General features: G+C 50.0%; 4 protein-coding genes and 1 non-coding gene across 5 annotated transcripts; 1 reads left to right on the plus strand and 4 right to left on the minus strand.

The window, feature by feature from the left end:
* Positions 1–71: 71 nt before the first annotated feature.
* Positions 72–2,212, minus strand: BKA55DRAFT_498441 (uncharacterized protein; the record flags this gene model as incomplete). The annotated part of the gene is made up of 2 exons (XM_046186549.1): positions 72–1,835; positions 1,898–2,212. The coding sequence occupies 2 exons, from the start codon at positions 2,210–2,212 to the stop codon at positions 72–74; spliced, it is 2,079 nt and encodes a 692-aa protein (XP_046056073.1).
* Positions 2,213–3,005: 793 nt separating this feature from the next.
* On the minus strand, positions 3,006–8,186 carry BKA55DRAFT_531960 (uncharacterized protein; the record flags this gene model as incomplete). The annotated part of the gene is made up of 3 exons (XM_046189271.1): positions 3,006–4,500; positions 4,553–5,972; positions 6,029–8,186. The coding sequence occupies 3 exons, from the start codon at positions 8,184–8,186 to the stop codon at positions 3,006–3,008; spliced, it is 5,073 nt and encodes a 1,690-aa protein (XP_046056074.1).
* Positions 8,187–10,826: 2,640 nt separating this feature from the next.
* Positions 10,827–10,921, minus strand: BKA55DRAFT_t30. Its single transcript has one exon. It is a non-coding gene; the product is annotated as a tRNA-Ile (tRNA).
* Positions 10,922–11,242: 321 nt separating this feature from the next.
* On the minus strand, positions 11,243–12,494 carry BKA55DRAFT_531961 (uncharacterized protein; the record flags this gene model as incomplete). Its single annotated transcript, XM_046189272.1, has 2 exons — positions 11,243–12,021; positions 12,071–12,494. 2 exons carry the CDS (start codon positions 12,492–12,494, stop codon positions 11,243–11,245), a joined length of 1,203 nt encoding a protein of 400 aa, XP_046056075.1.
* Positions 12,495–14,599: 2,105 nt separating this feature from the next.
* BKA55DRAFT_548237 (translation initiation factor eIF 4e-like domain-containing protein) lies at positions 14,600–16,179 on the plus strand. The gene is made up of 3 exons (XM_046191107.1): positions 14,600–15,114; positions 15,168–15,239; positions 15,287–16,179. The coding sequence occupies exons 1-3, from the start codon at positions 14,905–14,907 to the stop codon at positions 15,773–15,775; spliced, it is 771 nt and encodes a 256-aa protein (XP_046056076.1). The 5' UTR covers positions 14,600–14,904; the 3' UTR covers positions 15,776–16,179.
* The last annotated feature ends 95 nt before the right edge of the window (positions 16,180–16,274 follow it).

Raw genomic sequence — 16,274 nt, forward strand, 5'->3', positions numbered from 1 at the left:
ATGTGAATTATTATATACAGAAAGCTTGAGGCTGTTCTGACCAAACCATTACTCCTCCCAATGGGCGTTATTTATCCTCTCCATGCAAGATATGCGAAAAACGAGACTGTCATCCAAGCAACACGCCATGTTGTTGTCCATAATTCTCGACCGATTACACCAAGAGCTTTCTTACCACCAATACGTTGATCTTGAACACTTGTGCTGAAGAGATTATCGTCGAGATGAATTCGTGGTCCGCCTGCAGACCCCCAGCCCCAGCGCTTATCGTTACGACCTCCACGTCGAGCTTGCCATCGACCCGAGGCCTGAACAGGAGATGTACTTCGCCCGTTACGGGGTGCTGCGGCTGATAGACGTGAGGGTAGGTGATGCGCTGAAGTACCTGAAGATGTGGTGTTGCGATATGACGATGCCTCAGGGGGGTCCATCTTGTCTTTATACATAGGCAGAACAGCCGAGGGCGATGGCTTCTCGGGCTCGAGAGCGAAAGGGGTGAGTGAGAGCGCAGGTACAAGCGCAGCGCGAACGACCAGAAGAACAAGCGTTGCGACGATAAAGACGATATACTCCATATATGTATGGATCTGGTTGGGCAAGAGACACAAATGTGTCTGGATCGTCTGCTCTGGTGCTCCAGGTAGTGGTTTGCCCTGAGCATCAACAGGGTTGTACATGCTAGCCATAAGAAAACCTGGTGTAGGAACACCCATGGCCATGCTCATACTCTTGACGGTGATTTCACGCACGTTCTCTTTCGCATCTGAGTGCACAACTTCGCAGTAGTCATGATCATCACCTGAAAAGACGTGCTTGATGTTCCCAATACTCTTAACCAGCTTGACCGAGTCATCCTCGTTGAGCACGTTCTGGTACTGATATCCACCAACGACGCTGAGAGCATTTCGGTGATCTGGGAATACTGGCTCCTTCTGACCCTTAGGTGGTTGCGTTGGCGGCCAATGTTCTCGCTGAGGTCCGCAAGGTGTTCCAGGGGCTCGATATAGCGGGACGTGAGTAAGAAGAATCGTAGGAAAGTCGGGGCCGTCGGTTTTCTCCGCTTCAGGGTTGTTGCCCCATGTTGGCTTCGACCTTTCCAGCTCCTCAACGTGGTGAGGATATCGCAAACCTCCTTGGAGATCGTAGTAATGGCGTAACTCCTCCTCAGCCGCTTTTCTCTTCATAGTTTTGACACCTTCCAAAAACTCATTCACAGGCCCATAGATAGGCTGTAAATCATGCTGGTTCTTCCACTCTGAAGTATCCGCGCTCAAAGAGACCGAATCAACAGATACAATCGTATGGTTTCCAACAACATCAACACGATTCACATCTCCAAAGAATGCGCTGAATCGATCCCGCACTGAAACCTGGACCTGCGCACCAAAACCCAAGTCGTGGTTTCCAGGTAAACTCGTCACCAGTTTTCGCCCACGCTGCCAAGCTCCAGGCGCCTCACCTCCGTCATTGAAGTGCTCAAAGAAGATATCTCCAAATCTCTCATACTCGTGTAACCAGAAATCCTCGCCGTACTTGTCGTGCCACGTCTGAACCAACTTCTTCTCCTCCTTTGACCGGCCACGTCCCCATTTCGGATCGACGAACTTGCCCTCGCGCGTCTTCCATTCGCGGCCGCCGTCGAAAAGATCGCCGAGGAAGAATAGACTATCGGGGTGTAATCGGCGCTGCATGGCTCGGTAACCACGTCGTAGGTAGTTGTCGGTGATGAGGACTGTGAGAGGGTTGAGAGGCCAGGGACGACCTGGGTAGGAATGAGGATCGATTATTTGAGGATCGGCGACGAAGACGAGGTGGTGAGGTTTCGCATCTTTCGGCTGCATATCGTCAGTCAGGTCTCTTCCAAGTCGCATATTGCACTGAGAGAAGCCAAGCATACCCATCTCTCCCAATGATCCCAATCGCAGCTCGCAACCTTGCTATTAAACACCCATCTCTCGCCATACAACAGCACTACCATCCAGAACAAGACCACCAAATGTGGAAAGCTCAACAACCGTCTCGAGGTAAGATTCCGCCGTAATCTTCGCGCAATTCGTTCGCCCGTCGATGCAGCTAGACGCTTTCCCGGTCCAAGAGCCCATGTTCTCAGCTGACGCACCGTTTGCTGTGCGTTGACTGATAGCACATGGCCTATTGACTGGATGTTCCTTGGGACCTTGGAGTTGGTGTGATACTGGTATTGGCGCGACATGTTGGCGCCATGCCCTTGCTCCCACTATCTACAGCCTCTCTTCTAGGCTTCCCACGCGTGAAATCGTCGTTGTATCGTGGTTCGTTCACAATGTGGTATTCGTCGTCGAAGTAGCCTTTGTTGATCGACGTTCCAGGGAACAAGGAGGCCCCTTTGGTACAAATGACGATGTTTCAGTCGAACAATTTATCGCCTCGTTTCGTACTCTTTCCAATTTGGCCTTGTCGCAACAATTCGCCGTCTTTTCGTGTCCAACGTCGTACGGATTATGAAAGGAGTGAATAGAGTAAGAGTCAGGATCGCGTGTTGTTAACTTCGTCTCCTCATGAGGACAAATACGTAGCTTGACCTTCCTCATGCGTGCCTCCACATGATTCGCCAACTTTCTATCTTCCGGCCTGCATGATGAAATTCCGGGGCCTGGTTGGGGCTTGCTTAGAGCTCGGATCCCCGCTATTCAGGGGTTTTAGCGGCTGATAAACTGCAGTGTCCCTTGAACTGTCTCAGGGGCAAGTCTAGGTCGGCCGATGGAGTCAGCTGTTAAGAATCGTCACAATAATGAAAGGATCGGGTAACAGAAATAGGAGAAAATTAAAAGAGATCAACGCTCATTTTTCATTCATAGCCTGAGCTAAAATATACACGCCTTTTAGATGGCTGTATTTACACTGCTAATTTTCCCATGATAACATATCCCAAAACTCCGTCCGAATGCCGAGGGCATATAAAAAGGCTATGTCAAAATACAAAACCATATGCTGAAATAATAGACACACAGATAGTCCTACCAGACTTATCTCACGCGGTAAACATCAATGTCATCATCGTCGTCTTCACTATAATCGTCATCCTCTGGAGGAGGTCGGCTCTTGGGCTTTTTGCTGCGGAAGCTGAGCAGTCTCTTAAACCCACTCGGCTCCACAGGCTCAGCACCTGCAGCTTGAGCTGCGCCTGACTCCGGTTCTGGTACATCTTGTGCCTCATTATCGGCGTCGTAGTCATAGAACAGCTTCGGTACGAGCAGTCGGTAAGGCTTGGTGATACCCGTTGGGTCCTTGGGGTTGATCTCGACGTTCAGGGTGATGTCGAGCCCACCCTCCAGATCAACGGCATACTTGTCAGCCTGCTTCTTCTGCTTGGTCGAAAGGCCTGTAGGTGTCCTGTAAAAGTTTCCAGGACGGGGCGCAGGAGGGATATAGCCCACAGCCTCACGCGAGTGTGACATGGCTCGCGATCCCACGGTTTGAGATCGGCGAGGCTGGGACATGAAATATGAATCGTCGCCCTCAGTGTATTCGTCGTAGGCAGCTCCGCCTCGAATACCTGAAGGACGAGCGCCTCCTCGTCGAGGAGACTGGGGCTCATCCCAGTACTCCTCATCATCATAGTCATCTTCGTCTCCCCAGGTGCCGTTGATGCCACCATCATCAGCAGCACGACGCTGACTAGGTCGTCGAATGAAGCTGAAGAATCCAGCTTTCTTGGCATCAGGAGCCTGGTCGACAGACATGGATCGCTGAAGCTTGGCTGGGGGAGGTCTGCCCGAGTCTGTCGAGTTGCGTCGCGACAAGCTGCGGAACAGACCACCACCTCCTCCTCTGGTGACAGGAGGTCGAGGACCGCGAACAGTGTCTCTGTTTAGGTCAGGGCGATTGTCCGAAGATGTCGACTTGCTTCTAGAAAGGGACAATCTTCGGAGAAGGCCACCGCCTTGAGGCTTAGGAGGAGGGCTTGGACTTCTACCATCAGAAGATCCAGGAGGTGTTGGTGGAGGCGTAGTTCCAGGCTGCCACTCGCGGATCGCGCACCAGTTTCGGTGAGGGAGGAGATGCTTGTTGTTTCGCGGCTTGCCATCAACTCCTTGCTGGAAGAGGGGAATCATGTCCTCGTCAGTCTGCTTGTCGAAGTGATGCACCTTGTTCCTCTTGTTCAGCACATCAGCCATCAGATCAGGAGGTGGTGTGTTGGCAATGGCTGATGAGATGATGTTGGGCATGTATCGCGGGTCTTTGTGTTTGGGGAGACCCAGCTTGGGGTTGGAGTAGAATTGTCCAACAGCCGCGAGATGGACGTCACCACTGAGGATAGTAACTCGCAGAGACTTGTCAATAGCCAGATCCTGCAAGTCTTCGACTACAACAGCTCGCTCCTGTTTGTGGTTCTTGGCAGTCCAATGGTCGTTGAGATCATCCAAGACCTCAACACCGCCATCAATATTGTTCAGAGCCTTGCCAAAGACACCGGTCCTGCCGAGTGCCTTGACAGGATCCATCAGTCTGGATGTCAAGCTATAGTCACGTTAGTATTGAGCTTTTGGAAATCACTCAGGAAGTCACTCACATATTCTCCAACCAGACCAGTCTGGGGTACGCAATAGGAATACCCAGGAGCACCAGCAAATGTTCAACCTGCCCACGACGAACCTCAGCGTAAAGACGGTTCATGATCTTCTCCCATGTCTTGTCAGAGACAACGTCATGCTCTGTTCTTTCTGTGCGGCAATCAACCGCAAGAAGTCCAACCCTTGAACCAACAGACATGAACAGACTGCGACCAAGTTCGCCGATGTATGGACCAGGCTCTGAGCCAAGAATCCAGCTTGACTCAGTGGTCTCTGTCTCAGTAACAATGGACTGGTGCTGGAACAGCATATAGTACTTATACGCAATTGCACCCAGGCCACTGAAGACAGGCGACTTCATGTCATGATGAGGGTATGATCCATATCCGTCGAAGATGTCGTGGTCATCCCACATGTTGACCATGGGGATCTGCGAGTTTGCAAGGCCAAACAGGCCTTGGGAGAACCACATGCAGTATCTCTCTAGATAAAAGGTCTCCAGCTCATCTTGCATCTCGGGAGTGAGGGCAGCAGTGTGCTTGTGGACAGGATTGCGCATCCGAAGCCACTCCTTGAAAAGGCTGCATTCGTTCGACACGCAATCGTTGTAGATCTGGTCACCGCCACCAATCATGAGATGGAAAGGCCGAGTTTGGTGATTGTTTAACACATCGCGCCACATAGGATCAGGACCACTGAGCTCATCAGGCTTCACGCTCATGCTGAAGCCGTTGCAGCTGTGGAACATCATGTTCATAGTGTCGCCTTGAGCAGGGACCCAGAAGCCCGTGGCCGGTCCGCGGTTGATGCGGTACGCGATGCGCTGCTGCTTCTCACGAAGCTCAACTTCGATGTTGAAGCGCCAGAAAGTGCATCCACGCTCAGTGTGAAGCCTGGAACCTCTCACATCCTTGTACTTCTGGACCTTCTCGCCATCGATGCCGATGCGCTTTCTACGGCTAGCAAAGGACCCAGGCAGATCAGTTGGGCCGTCAGGGCCTGATTGATTAAGAACGCTGCGAGTCTGCTCGAACAGTCCAGCATCAGTCTCATCACGCGAGAGATCCTTGGCCTCATCCAGATGATCCACAGGGCGCACGTAAAGGGTTTCTCCTCTACGTCCCACCTTGGGGTGACCCGCAATAGGATCAACGTATTCGGGCGACAAGTCACCCTTAACACGATGAGGAGGGGGAGGCAGCAGCTCAAGTCCTTGGACGAAAAGGCGTAGGGTGGGCGCAATATCATATGAAGAGTCAGAGTCTTGAGTGACAATCATGATGCTGCCACGCCACATCTCACGTTCCACCAGAGCACCGGATCTATCCGTTCTACTGGGGACTTTCTCGCGCTTGATTCCGCAGTATCTCAACAGCGGGCCACACTTCATGAAGAGTGCAGGCTTAAAGCGAGTAGGTGCTGAAAGGGTTGTGTCAGTAACGCTCGAACCGGAGATGAGATGAGACCAAACTTACACTGCTCATTGTATTCTCCATCAAAGGCCTCAGCCTTTCGTGGTCGCGCTGAGTAGCCCTTGCTCTTATCTTGTTCCCACCAAGCTTGCTGTGTATCTGGCTCAGGAAAGTGACCATCCTGGAGATCCAAGAAGTTTCCGGACAAGCTACCAACGGTTCCCTTCTTCCACTCGTCAAGCCATTGAGGTGGCTGATACAGGCCATCACCGGGAACCATGTCCTCCGGACGCTTGAAGACCATGTTCGAGATATGATGAGAGTCAGAACTAGCAGAAGAAAAGCTATCTGCTCTCTCAGCCTTTCTGCGAACAGCGGCCTGGTTCTGAGCATGAGATCCGTCATCGGCTTCCTTTCTACCAAGGAGTCTAGTGCCAATGGATTTACCACGAGTAGGAGGAGGAGGAATGAATTCATCTTCATCAGCATACTGAACCCGGGGAACAGGTTCAGTAACACGCCTCCTGATACCCTGATTATCACCAGGCATAGGTATTTGTTGACGCCCAGGAACAAAGTCGACTGATGGTCTTCGTGCATCGGCAGTTTGTGGGGGGTCAGGGGGTAATTCTTTCTCGCGGGTAAAGCGGTCATTAAGTTCTTGTGTAATCTGTCGGGTATTCTGTCGAGTAGGAAGTAGGTCATCTTGAATATCATAGTAGTAGTCATCGTCACCATACTGTTGTTGCTGGGGTTTCATCGCCGAAGCCATAGGAGCAGGGCGCCTCTCTGATACTACACGGCGAGGAGCATATTGGTAGTCTTCTGGCGGGGGCTTCTTGAGCTTGTTGCTGCCACTCCTGGTCAAGGAGAATCCCCCACTCTGAGGTGCCGGCTGAGCTGGTTCCCTCGTCATGGTCTGCTCAGGAAGCTGTACGTTATCTCGAGCTGCTCTCTCACGGAAGCTCAGGTTGCGCTGAGGGATGCCAGACGATGGCTCAACATGCCTGGGAATGGCAGATTGAGGATCCATGCGCCGAGGCATAGGCTCCATGTCGTCTGGTTCCATCATTGCGCCTGAAGCGTAGTACTTCTCAGCTTCTTGGGGATGCGCCACTGACACGCGGCGACGATGTGAGCCTCCTCTCTTCACCGTAACTTGCGGGGGCAATTCCTGGTAAACATCTGTTGGCGCATCGTTTTGCGCATTCTGTGGGATATCTCGGTAGGTGTCTTGTGGGACATCGCGAGATGCGTCTCTCTGGGTATCTCTGGGGTATTCTCGTGACACATCTCGGGAAACATCTCGGGACACGTCTCTTTGCGCCGAAGGCTGCGCACCTGAAAAGAAAGCTGCATTGCCCGATGGGCGTCTCTCGCCATACGTGACAGAGGGTTTCCGTTCATGAGACCGCACTTGCTGGCCTGCGGGCTGCTTTCCAGCTTTCAATGCCTGTCGTTCTCTGGCGCGTCGTTCAGCGGCTTCAACTCGGGCGCGTTTTTCCTCCTTGGTCATGCTGTCGAGCGTCAGCTCAAGCCTTTGGAGGGGTGATCGGTCGTTTGCGAACGCTTTGCGACGGTCTGAGGACCCGCCTGTTGTTTGTCTCCTGGACAATGGATCGAATGCGCTGGCGCCTGAGCCTCGCCTTGAGAAATCTTCTTGGCCTTGATCAGGCCTCTGACCTCCAGTCCTCTCGGAGGACCTTTGGTATTGATCGTGTTCCATATCGCCGTCTTGTGGGTTAGGATCGCGAGGTGCGGTAGTGTCTGAGGCGGTGTAGGTATAAGGAAGGCCGCCGTTACCGTATGGATGGCGATAGCTCACAGGAGGTCCGCGAGGAACTTCTGGAGCAGGCGGAGGAGGCGACAATGGCTCGTCGTCGTACTCTTCTTGCTGTCGGCTCTGTTGGCGCGGTCTAGAAGCCTCACCAGCAGGTACGTCTCGTCCGTAAGAAGATGGTCTTGGAGCTAGACCTTGGGGAGCGAAATTAGAAGTGGTTGGAGAATCATAGGGACTAAAGGTAGATTCAGTAGGAGCCTCGGTGACCTGAGTTTGTAAAGAACCACGATTCGATCTGCGAACTGGGGCAGCGTCGAGCGAAGATCTACGGTCAGCATTGTAGGCATAGTCGTCCGACTCAGACCTGCGGCGGGTATGGCCCGCATGGCCAGTCTGGGCGACCTTGGGCCCAGGTAACTGGCCCCAGTATGGCGTCGACATCTGAGGCTACAGTTGATCCTCGGGGCGGTGTGATTGGACAAGCGCGTTAGAGGCGAAAAAAAAGAGACAAGATGGATGTCAGGCGTTGAATCGCGCGTTACGTTGGAGCGGGAGGCGGGTAAAAGATGAGAGGCTGAAGCGAACGTAGCGAAGCTTTGATTTCTGGGCTGTTCAGCGCTAGCAATTCAGTGGAAGGGCCGCGTAAATGGAGTTGTAGCGGGGCGCTGCGTCTAGTCTAGGGCTCATGCGAGCTGCCGGACTAGACAATGCTTTGCAGAATTGGTATTGTTTAGCAGAGAGAAAGCAAAAACAGAATTTTCTTGCAATCTGCAGGGACCAAAAGAAAATGTTGAGATGGCTGAGGAGGAAAGAGAAAGGAAAATTCAAGGCTTCTTGGGTCGATACGGACGATAGCAGACCCGGGAACTGCCCTGTTCTGCTCTACCTTGGAGCCCAAGATGCCGCGGCGGTGCAGGGATTACACGTCCCTGGAGCTGTCCAAATCCATCCAAAGAGCTGTCTAAACCCTGGAAGCTTCCCCATGCTCATCATGTTTCCCAGCCTCGAATGTAATCGCTGGTCTTCATGAGGTAAGCTTGGGCGTTGATATCTCCCCATAACACACTTTGCGCCGAGCATAGTCGCATCAGGAAATCCATAAATGGGTAGCTGAAGCTACTAGCAAGGATCCAAAACTTGATATATCTTGTCTTCCTCGTCAAGTCGAGGCTGGGGATGGCTGGGGGCGGGGTGTCACCGTGTCTCACCCTTGGAGCTCTTCCGAAGACCCAAAAAAGCGGGTGGCTGGCATCGGAGACACGGGACGGGCCCGGACAAGATATCCATTGAGATTGTGAGAACGGAACAATTGGTTTCCTTAGCAATTGATATCATTGACAGTTACAATTTTGTGGTGGTGATCAATAAGCTCAAAATGAAACACCCTTTCTTCAATTGACATCAATTATGAAGTTGATGAAGTCATACATCTAAAACGGCTGCTCCCGAATCTTAATACTTCAGGCCGTTGGCGCGCGGAAGGGCGGGATGGCCCGAATAAACTTTGTCTCATCTTCACCTAAACTGTGAGAATATGGAAAGAGAAGTTCTCAGAATCAAGCATAATGATAACTGAGAAGAGGCGCTTCAACTCTTCGATATTGATCCAATCTAAAATCGTCAGACAGTTACCGATCTGTTTTGCTTGGCAATTAATGTCGTAAACTTAATATTGGCTACTAAAAGAGTACACGAAGCCATGGGCTTACAGATACACGTTGCCCAGCCTCCTTCGATCAAAGTCTCACGGCAGTTACTGCATGTCGTTACCCGTTACGAGTTACCAGCACTTGATTGATGGATTCGCTATTGTCTCTGCAAGGCCTATCGTGGACTTCTCGTATTCTTCGATCTTTTAATTTGCATGTTTCATCATGAGCTCTAACATCCTGGGCCAGTTGGTGGTTGGAAACTTTGCTCTTTCTGATACTCGCTCTCGTTTTTAGCTTAAGCTGCAACAGAGTCCACACCAATGCCTAGGAAAATGGGTATACTATGTTGGACCTTTCCAAAGCTGAAGTATAACCGTAATTGAGTAAGGGGCATATTTAGTTGGTGACAGTGGTTGTGATGAGAGCAATGGAGATCTTCCTTACTTACTCGGCATTAACTAAGTCTCTGGTAAACTCAATGGATTATTCCCGCTTTCCTGGCATCTTTCTTTCGTGCCGTCAAGCAGGCAAGCAAGCATCTATGACAGAAACATGAGCAAGAACTTGCAGGGCCTAGGGCAGAGTCCCTTCAGCGGAGCAATATGACAGAAAGAAAAATTACAGAAAGCTTAGTTGAGAATCTTCATGTATTTGAGATGAAGAAGTCAATTGCGGTCTATTATTAGAATTGGATCTGTTAGAAGAGATCCTTGATCGGCTGCATGCTTCAACCGGGTGCCAATTCGACACGAGTCAGAGATGCAAGTAACGCCCCATCCCTTGGGTTCGGGAACAATTGTGCAGAATGAGGCCCGAAACATTAATGCATTACAACTCGACGATCAGGGACCACATTCTCCGAAGTACCATTTTGAAAATAAACATCGTCGAAGCTATCACTACAGCATAGACCATGAACTTGCAGTATGAGGTGGGCTTTGTATCACACTTCATAGTCCGATAGATCATAACGTAGAAAGCCTGAACAACGGCATCTTAGGCCATACTTAGGGTAAGGCAGTCCTAAGCTTTAGGATCTTTAGAGTAACATATCCTAGAATATGCTAATCTTTAGGACTGCTCTAACAATGGTGATAACTCCGCAGATCTAGTTCGAACCAGATGGGATGAGAGAACCAATGCAGACTCTATCACCAACAGTGAGGGGTTCATCACAAATTTGGGGGTCACAGACAAGGGATTGCATCTGAATGGTGTAATGATTTGATGCTGATTCTACTAATCTTATCTGATCATCAAGATCAGATCCACCCGGCAGTTCGCTCCTGCCCTCACTGCGATTTCCGTAGCACCACACCAAATCCCACTCAACACCAAGACTGTTAACATATCCGATCAAATATTGATCTCAATAATCGAGAAAAATCGGCAAAAATTCAAAAAGAAGCTGATGGGCGCTGAGAGACAATGCTCCCGCCAGGGCTTGAACCTGAGACCTTCGCATTACCGGATACTCGGATTGAAGTATTAGTACGACGCTCTAACCAACTGAGCTACGGAAGCCAATCAGCCATTGCGGATGTGATCCGCTGTTGTTTTACCGAAGTAGAAGAAGATCCTATGAGGTGTTTCTGGCACGCTTTCTATGGCAACCTACCCTGAAGCCGAGCAATATAATTTGACATTGCCATGTCTTTGAAACGTTGCAGTTTGATTTATCGTTGTATGACGAAGTGTACTATTCTGAAGAATTTTGTAAATACAAAATCAAATAGCCTCGCATTATGATGTTCCGATGTAACCTTTATAAACTCCAAAATCCAATTACAAAAATAAACATGGCGACCCCCACCTAATCAGCACCACAAATACCAGATAGGTACATTACCATCCAAATCTCCACCACGATTTCTCAGGCTCAGGTTCAGGTTCAGGCTCCGGAATCACCCATCCCTTGGTTCTCTGCCAGGTTTGTTGGCCCGAGGTAGTATAAAGAACCCACAAACAGATCAATAAAGTGGCCATTATGACCAGGGCAGCGTTGCGTGGTGCGCAGTTTCTATCCCGCAGCTTCTTGATGTAGTCCGGCAGGCTGATGAATGCCCTGTTCTCATCATACTCTTGTTGCAGTCCCTGATAATGCACCGCGTGAGGTTCCATGATTCTGTAAGAGGCGATGCCCTTGGCACTAGCTTCCTTTGCATATGGCTGGTATCGAATGATCTCTGGAATGACTGATATCTTGACCCTGGCCATGGAGCCCATTTGCTCTCTTTCAGGCCTCTTCTCTTGTAACCGCCTTTCATGCTGCTGAGCTGCCTCCTTTGAAGCTTTGTACGCCGTCTGACAGGTACTCACTTGGTTCACCGCGTGCAGCTCACCAGGTATGAGCCAGTTAATCGAGACGATGGCCGATGACATGCGAAGGCCTACACTGAGCCAACCTGCGTATGAAATCACATCATGCAGTAGCTGATACAACTCTGTTCTCGAAATGGGTTCATAACCGTCAAAACTGGCCGTGAACTCGTAGACATGGAGCAACAGAAGGTAAACCTCGGTGCTTAGCTTGTCGACCTCTCCCCAAAAAAAGTCGGGCTCCCCTCTGCGCATTTCAAGCCAAGCTCTGGTGGTATGAGCTCGGAGCTCGCTGCGTTGGAAACCTCCAAGAACGTTAGTGGTGCTGCTCCTATATTGCGTTGCATTACATACCTTCTGCATTGATGAGTGCAACGTCGGAATTATGCAATGTCTCATCATGCTTGGAACTGGCTCCAAATAGCAGCCGAGAAAAGACTCGATTATCGAGGACCTTGAAAATGATAGCCTGAAGGAGGTTCGTCCTCTCTCCCTTATCACAAAGAAGTCTCTCCCATTTTCCTGCTCGTGCGTCCATATGAGCTACAAGCTCAACATGTCTGATGAATTCTTTCGGATAGTCTCTTAGCCACGGAGACGTCCGAGGAGCCTGTTGTTCCTCTTTGGGGGAAAATGCTGATAACACGATGGTACAGATCTCAGCACCAAGACGTTTGAAGTGATGATCGTAAAACTCGCTTGATAATTCCAAGTCTGAACAAAATAGAGCAAAGTTAAGACTGCGGCGTGTGGGACTATATGACCGGAGCTCCCGCATTTTGTATGTAGTACAGCACAGAACAGAAAACGTGCTAAGTCAAACGTTGAGAAGGAGTGTTGAAAGAAAAAGCTGATCCAGCAGATGGTAAGCGTTGATAAACAATTAAACAAAAGAGTGTGCAAACGAAGGACAGATCGAAGAAACAAGAGTTGTTGTTAGGTATTTATCGAAATGATGATGATCTGAAAGACGACGAAGAGCTTGATCCTCCAGGAAGGGCAGCAAGAAAGGTGAAGCCCGAGCTGATTGTTAGAAGAGAGCTACTTCGAGTCTTGCCCTTGGGGGCATTGTCCTTTGTCTTGCAAGCATCTTTCTCAAAGGAGGTGGCTACTGTCTCTGGCTCCATGATGATAATTTAAGTTGGTAGTAGATTGAGTGAAATGAGGGTTGGACACAGTAAAAGAAGAGGCACAAAGAGTTGGTCTGAGAGGGTGTGTTGGTGAGGGGAGGTCCTTTGTCCTTGATGGGAAAGACGGACTTATTATATGTTGGTGCATCTATATATGGATATCAGGTTGAGCATGAACGAAAAGGCCCGGCATACCAACCCTGGTCAGCCCACGGTTGATCGCACAGGTCTCGGATGATGGCTCATGAGCATGAGGGGCTCACAGAGACACCAAGGGACCCGTGGGGTCGTGATGGTGGGATGAAATCGAGGTTGTGAGGCGCGTTCACATTCCAGAGGGGCATAGCCAGTACCTGCGCTCCTGCAGGACCACCTAGCGTGTCTTTGGCGATCATTTGGGACAAGATCATGGTGTAGAGTACGTAATGAAGCGGGTGCACACCAGTTGTCAGTCCCTTTGTGGGACAAGGAATATTCATAAAGCCAATGAAGTTGGGAAACGTCAAAGGGAAATCCCGCTCCATCAGACCAAGATCGACTGTGAATGGTGAACGTGGTTCAAGGTGGGTGACTATTGAGGCTTAATTGTAGCTCTGGAATATCGTTGGCGCCTCGAACGCCTCGCTTCAAGGGAGAAGTGACGCAGCAATGTTAAAGTTGGCACAGGTTGGTCAGAGTAGAGCTTCTGACTGGATGAATACAATTGTGTGAAACCGCCTTTGCCGTTTATATCTGACTGTGCTGTTCCTTTGTCCTTGATGTTTTAGCCCCATGTATCTATTTGAATGTGGTTGTTGGCACACTTGACCGGGGTTAGAGAAATGCCTAGATCCCAGCCTACATGAGAAATGGTGCGAGGGGCGAACGACTCAAAAACGTAAAGAGGTTTGGTTTGAACCTCCTCTTGAGGTGGAGGCATGAATGGGGGTCATGAAGTTGAAGCGATAACCCGAATTCATCCATGCCAGCAGATCATACCAAGTATGACAGCGCATTGCAACGTTGGACAAGCCAATTGGCATATCAGCATGGTATTTGTGAGCCTTTAAAAGCCCATATGGGCTCATTTTGAAGAGCAAATTTGCGTACCATTTTCCGCATTGTATATGCGCGTGACTGAAAACACTGCGTCATATGCAGTCGAGTTGCATTAAACTCTCGAGGCCCGATAGACGCTAGTTGACAGTCAGGTTCATACCAGCTCGATTTGTGGATATGTTGTTTGAATGCCATTGCAGGTATTGTTGAAACACTAACCAAGAGAGGGTATTTTCTCCTGAGAAATACCCTCTGCGATTTCGGTTCCTCCTCTTGACCTTGGCATAAAGATATCCCAGTGTTAGCCTTCAAATAGTTGATAAACTTACTATGAACTTGGAAGTAAATCATTAGCCCCAGGAACCTGGATCGGATATAGACACAAAGTTGGGACAAAGAGGGATCTTGCTTGGCACGTGAGGCCCATGTTGAAACAAGAGAAGGTTCATTGATACCTGCAGCTTCATTATAGCCCTGTCATTGTCCCTTGCAAATTAATGCGAATACCTGGCTATTAAGGAGTTGAATAGGAAATGTGAGATTCGTTTGACTTGTGAAACGTTAGAGAATCAAGCAAGCCAGAGGCAAAGCTTTAGGTGCGGCCTAAATGTTCAGGCAGAAGCCAGGCACCATAAGGCACCGCCACCCAGTGCGCTTGCCAAAGTTAAGCCTTCCGCAGTTTTAGGTCAGCACCCAAGAATTTTTGCTTGCGCCTCGCGACACAAACTAAACTTCAACAGGCGCACCTCGCACTCTCCGACAACGTCAAATTCGACTATTACTTCAGCTCTCTCTACCGTTATTCGCGACTCTTGCCTGGTGCAAAGTTGCAGACAAATTCTCCACGAGAGGAAGGAATTGCTTTGAAATTTGAACTTTCATTTTCATTGCTTCTCGCCCCACTTCCGCATCTGTTGCTTCCACTTCTTTTGCCTCTAATCAATCGTCTCTGCCCCGCGATCTTTCATCCGCGAAACCCTTCATCTTCCACCACGATCCTACAAACAGCAAACCAACAAAATGGCCGCCGCTGTAGCTGACACCCCAAAGATGGACGAGCAGGTCGACCTCACCACCATTCCCGTCGACCCTGCCGGCAAGGAGGATTCGTCCGATGTCAAGGACGACGACAAACCTGTCACCGTTTTCCACGACAAGGACAACTTCAACGTGAAGCACCCGCTTCAGAACAAGTGGACTCTCTGGTTCACAAAGCCCCCGAGTGGCAAGGTGCGAAATGACATACCTTTACCGCCGAACTCGGACACTAATATTTATGATAGGGCGACAACTGGAACGATCTCCTAAAGGAAGTTATCACCTTCGACTCCGTTGAGGAATTTTGGGGCGTTTACGTGAGTCACAAACCCGATCTCAAATCTTCCGCGTGCTAATTTTTTAGAATAATGTCGCACCCGTTTCCGAGCTTTCCCTCAAGTCCGATTACCACCTCTTCAAGGCTGGCGTCCGCCCCGAGTGGGAGGACCCCCAGAACAAGCACGGCGGAAAGTGGTCCTACCAGTACAAGGATAAGCGAAACATCGATGTCGACCGTCTCTGGCTCCAGGTCATGATGGCCGCTATCGGTGAGACCCTCGAGGACGAGGACGATGGTGAGGTCATGGGCGTTGTCGTCAACGTTCGAAAGGCCTTCTTCCGAATTGGTGTCTGGACTCGTACCATCGGAAAGAGCATCCCCGGCCGAGGTGAGGGTGACGTTGCTGGCGGCAAGGGCCGCAGCGGTGAGAAGGGTAAGGAGATTCTCCTGTCTATCGGCCGCCGGTTCAAGGAGGTTCTTGAGCTACCTGCCTCAGAGCAGGTTGAGTTCTCTGGACACACCGACAGTGCTCACTCAGGCAGTACACGAGCCAAGGCTAAGCACGTCGTTTAAACGTGTGAGGATTTACGCAGAGGCACGACGTTGATTTAGCACGATATCCGATAATGACCATTTCACGTTTCTGACCCTGACGCCGTTCATCTGGCGATTCACGAGAGGTCGACGAGTTGTTGAAGCAGAAGCGGCACAGCAAGGATGGAGCGGCGACTGGCTTGAGCCCGGAGGGGTGAACTGCTCAGTCAGCCTGGCCACGAGTCGTCCTTGATTTCATTTGGCTCAATGTTCTATTGGCGTTGCTTGGAAGGACTGTTTCCCAAGTGGCATCCACGAAGTATGAAAAGGGCCACCCAAGGAGGGGAAAGGAAAATAGATTTTGTACTTTCGAACAACTTTAATCAGTTGCTTCACATGAATACTTGCTAGCTATACTCAATTGCTACCAAACTTGCTGAAACAATGCTCGCATCTATTTGGTGAAATGTGGCTACTACAGTGATTATAAAGTTTCAGATCTTACACTTTTTGAAATTTTGAACGGTTGGAAGCCCAT

Source organism: Fusarium redolens (assembly GCF_020744475.1).
Source record: "Fusarium redolens strain MPI-CAGE-AT-0023 chromosome Unknown BKA55scaffold_1, whole genome shotgun sequence".
In the NCBI taxonomy this organism is placed as follows: domain Eukaryota; kingdom Fungi; phylum Ascomycota; class Sordariomycetes; order Hypocreales; family Nectriaceae; genus Fusarium; species Fusarium redolens.

Excerpts from the sequence above, each read along its gene's own strand:
- BKA55DRAFT_548237 (XM_046191107.1), top strand. The coding sequence starts at position 14,905 with ATGGCCGCCGCTGTAGCTGACACCCCAAAGATGGACGAGCAGGTCGAC. Across the intron at positions 15,115-15,167 it reads CAAAGCCCCCGAGTGGCAAG|GGCGACAACTGGAACGATCT; the intron begins GTGCGAAATGAC and ends TATTTATGATAG. Across the intron at positions 15,240-15,286 it reads AGGAATTTTGGGGCGTTTAC|AATAATGTCGCACCCGTTTC; the intron begins GTGAGTCACAAA and ends CTAATTTTTTAG.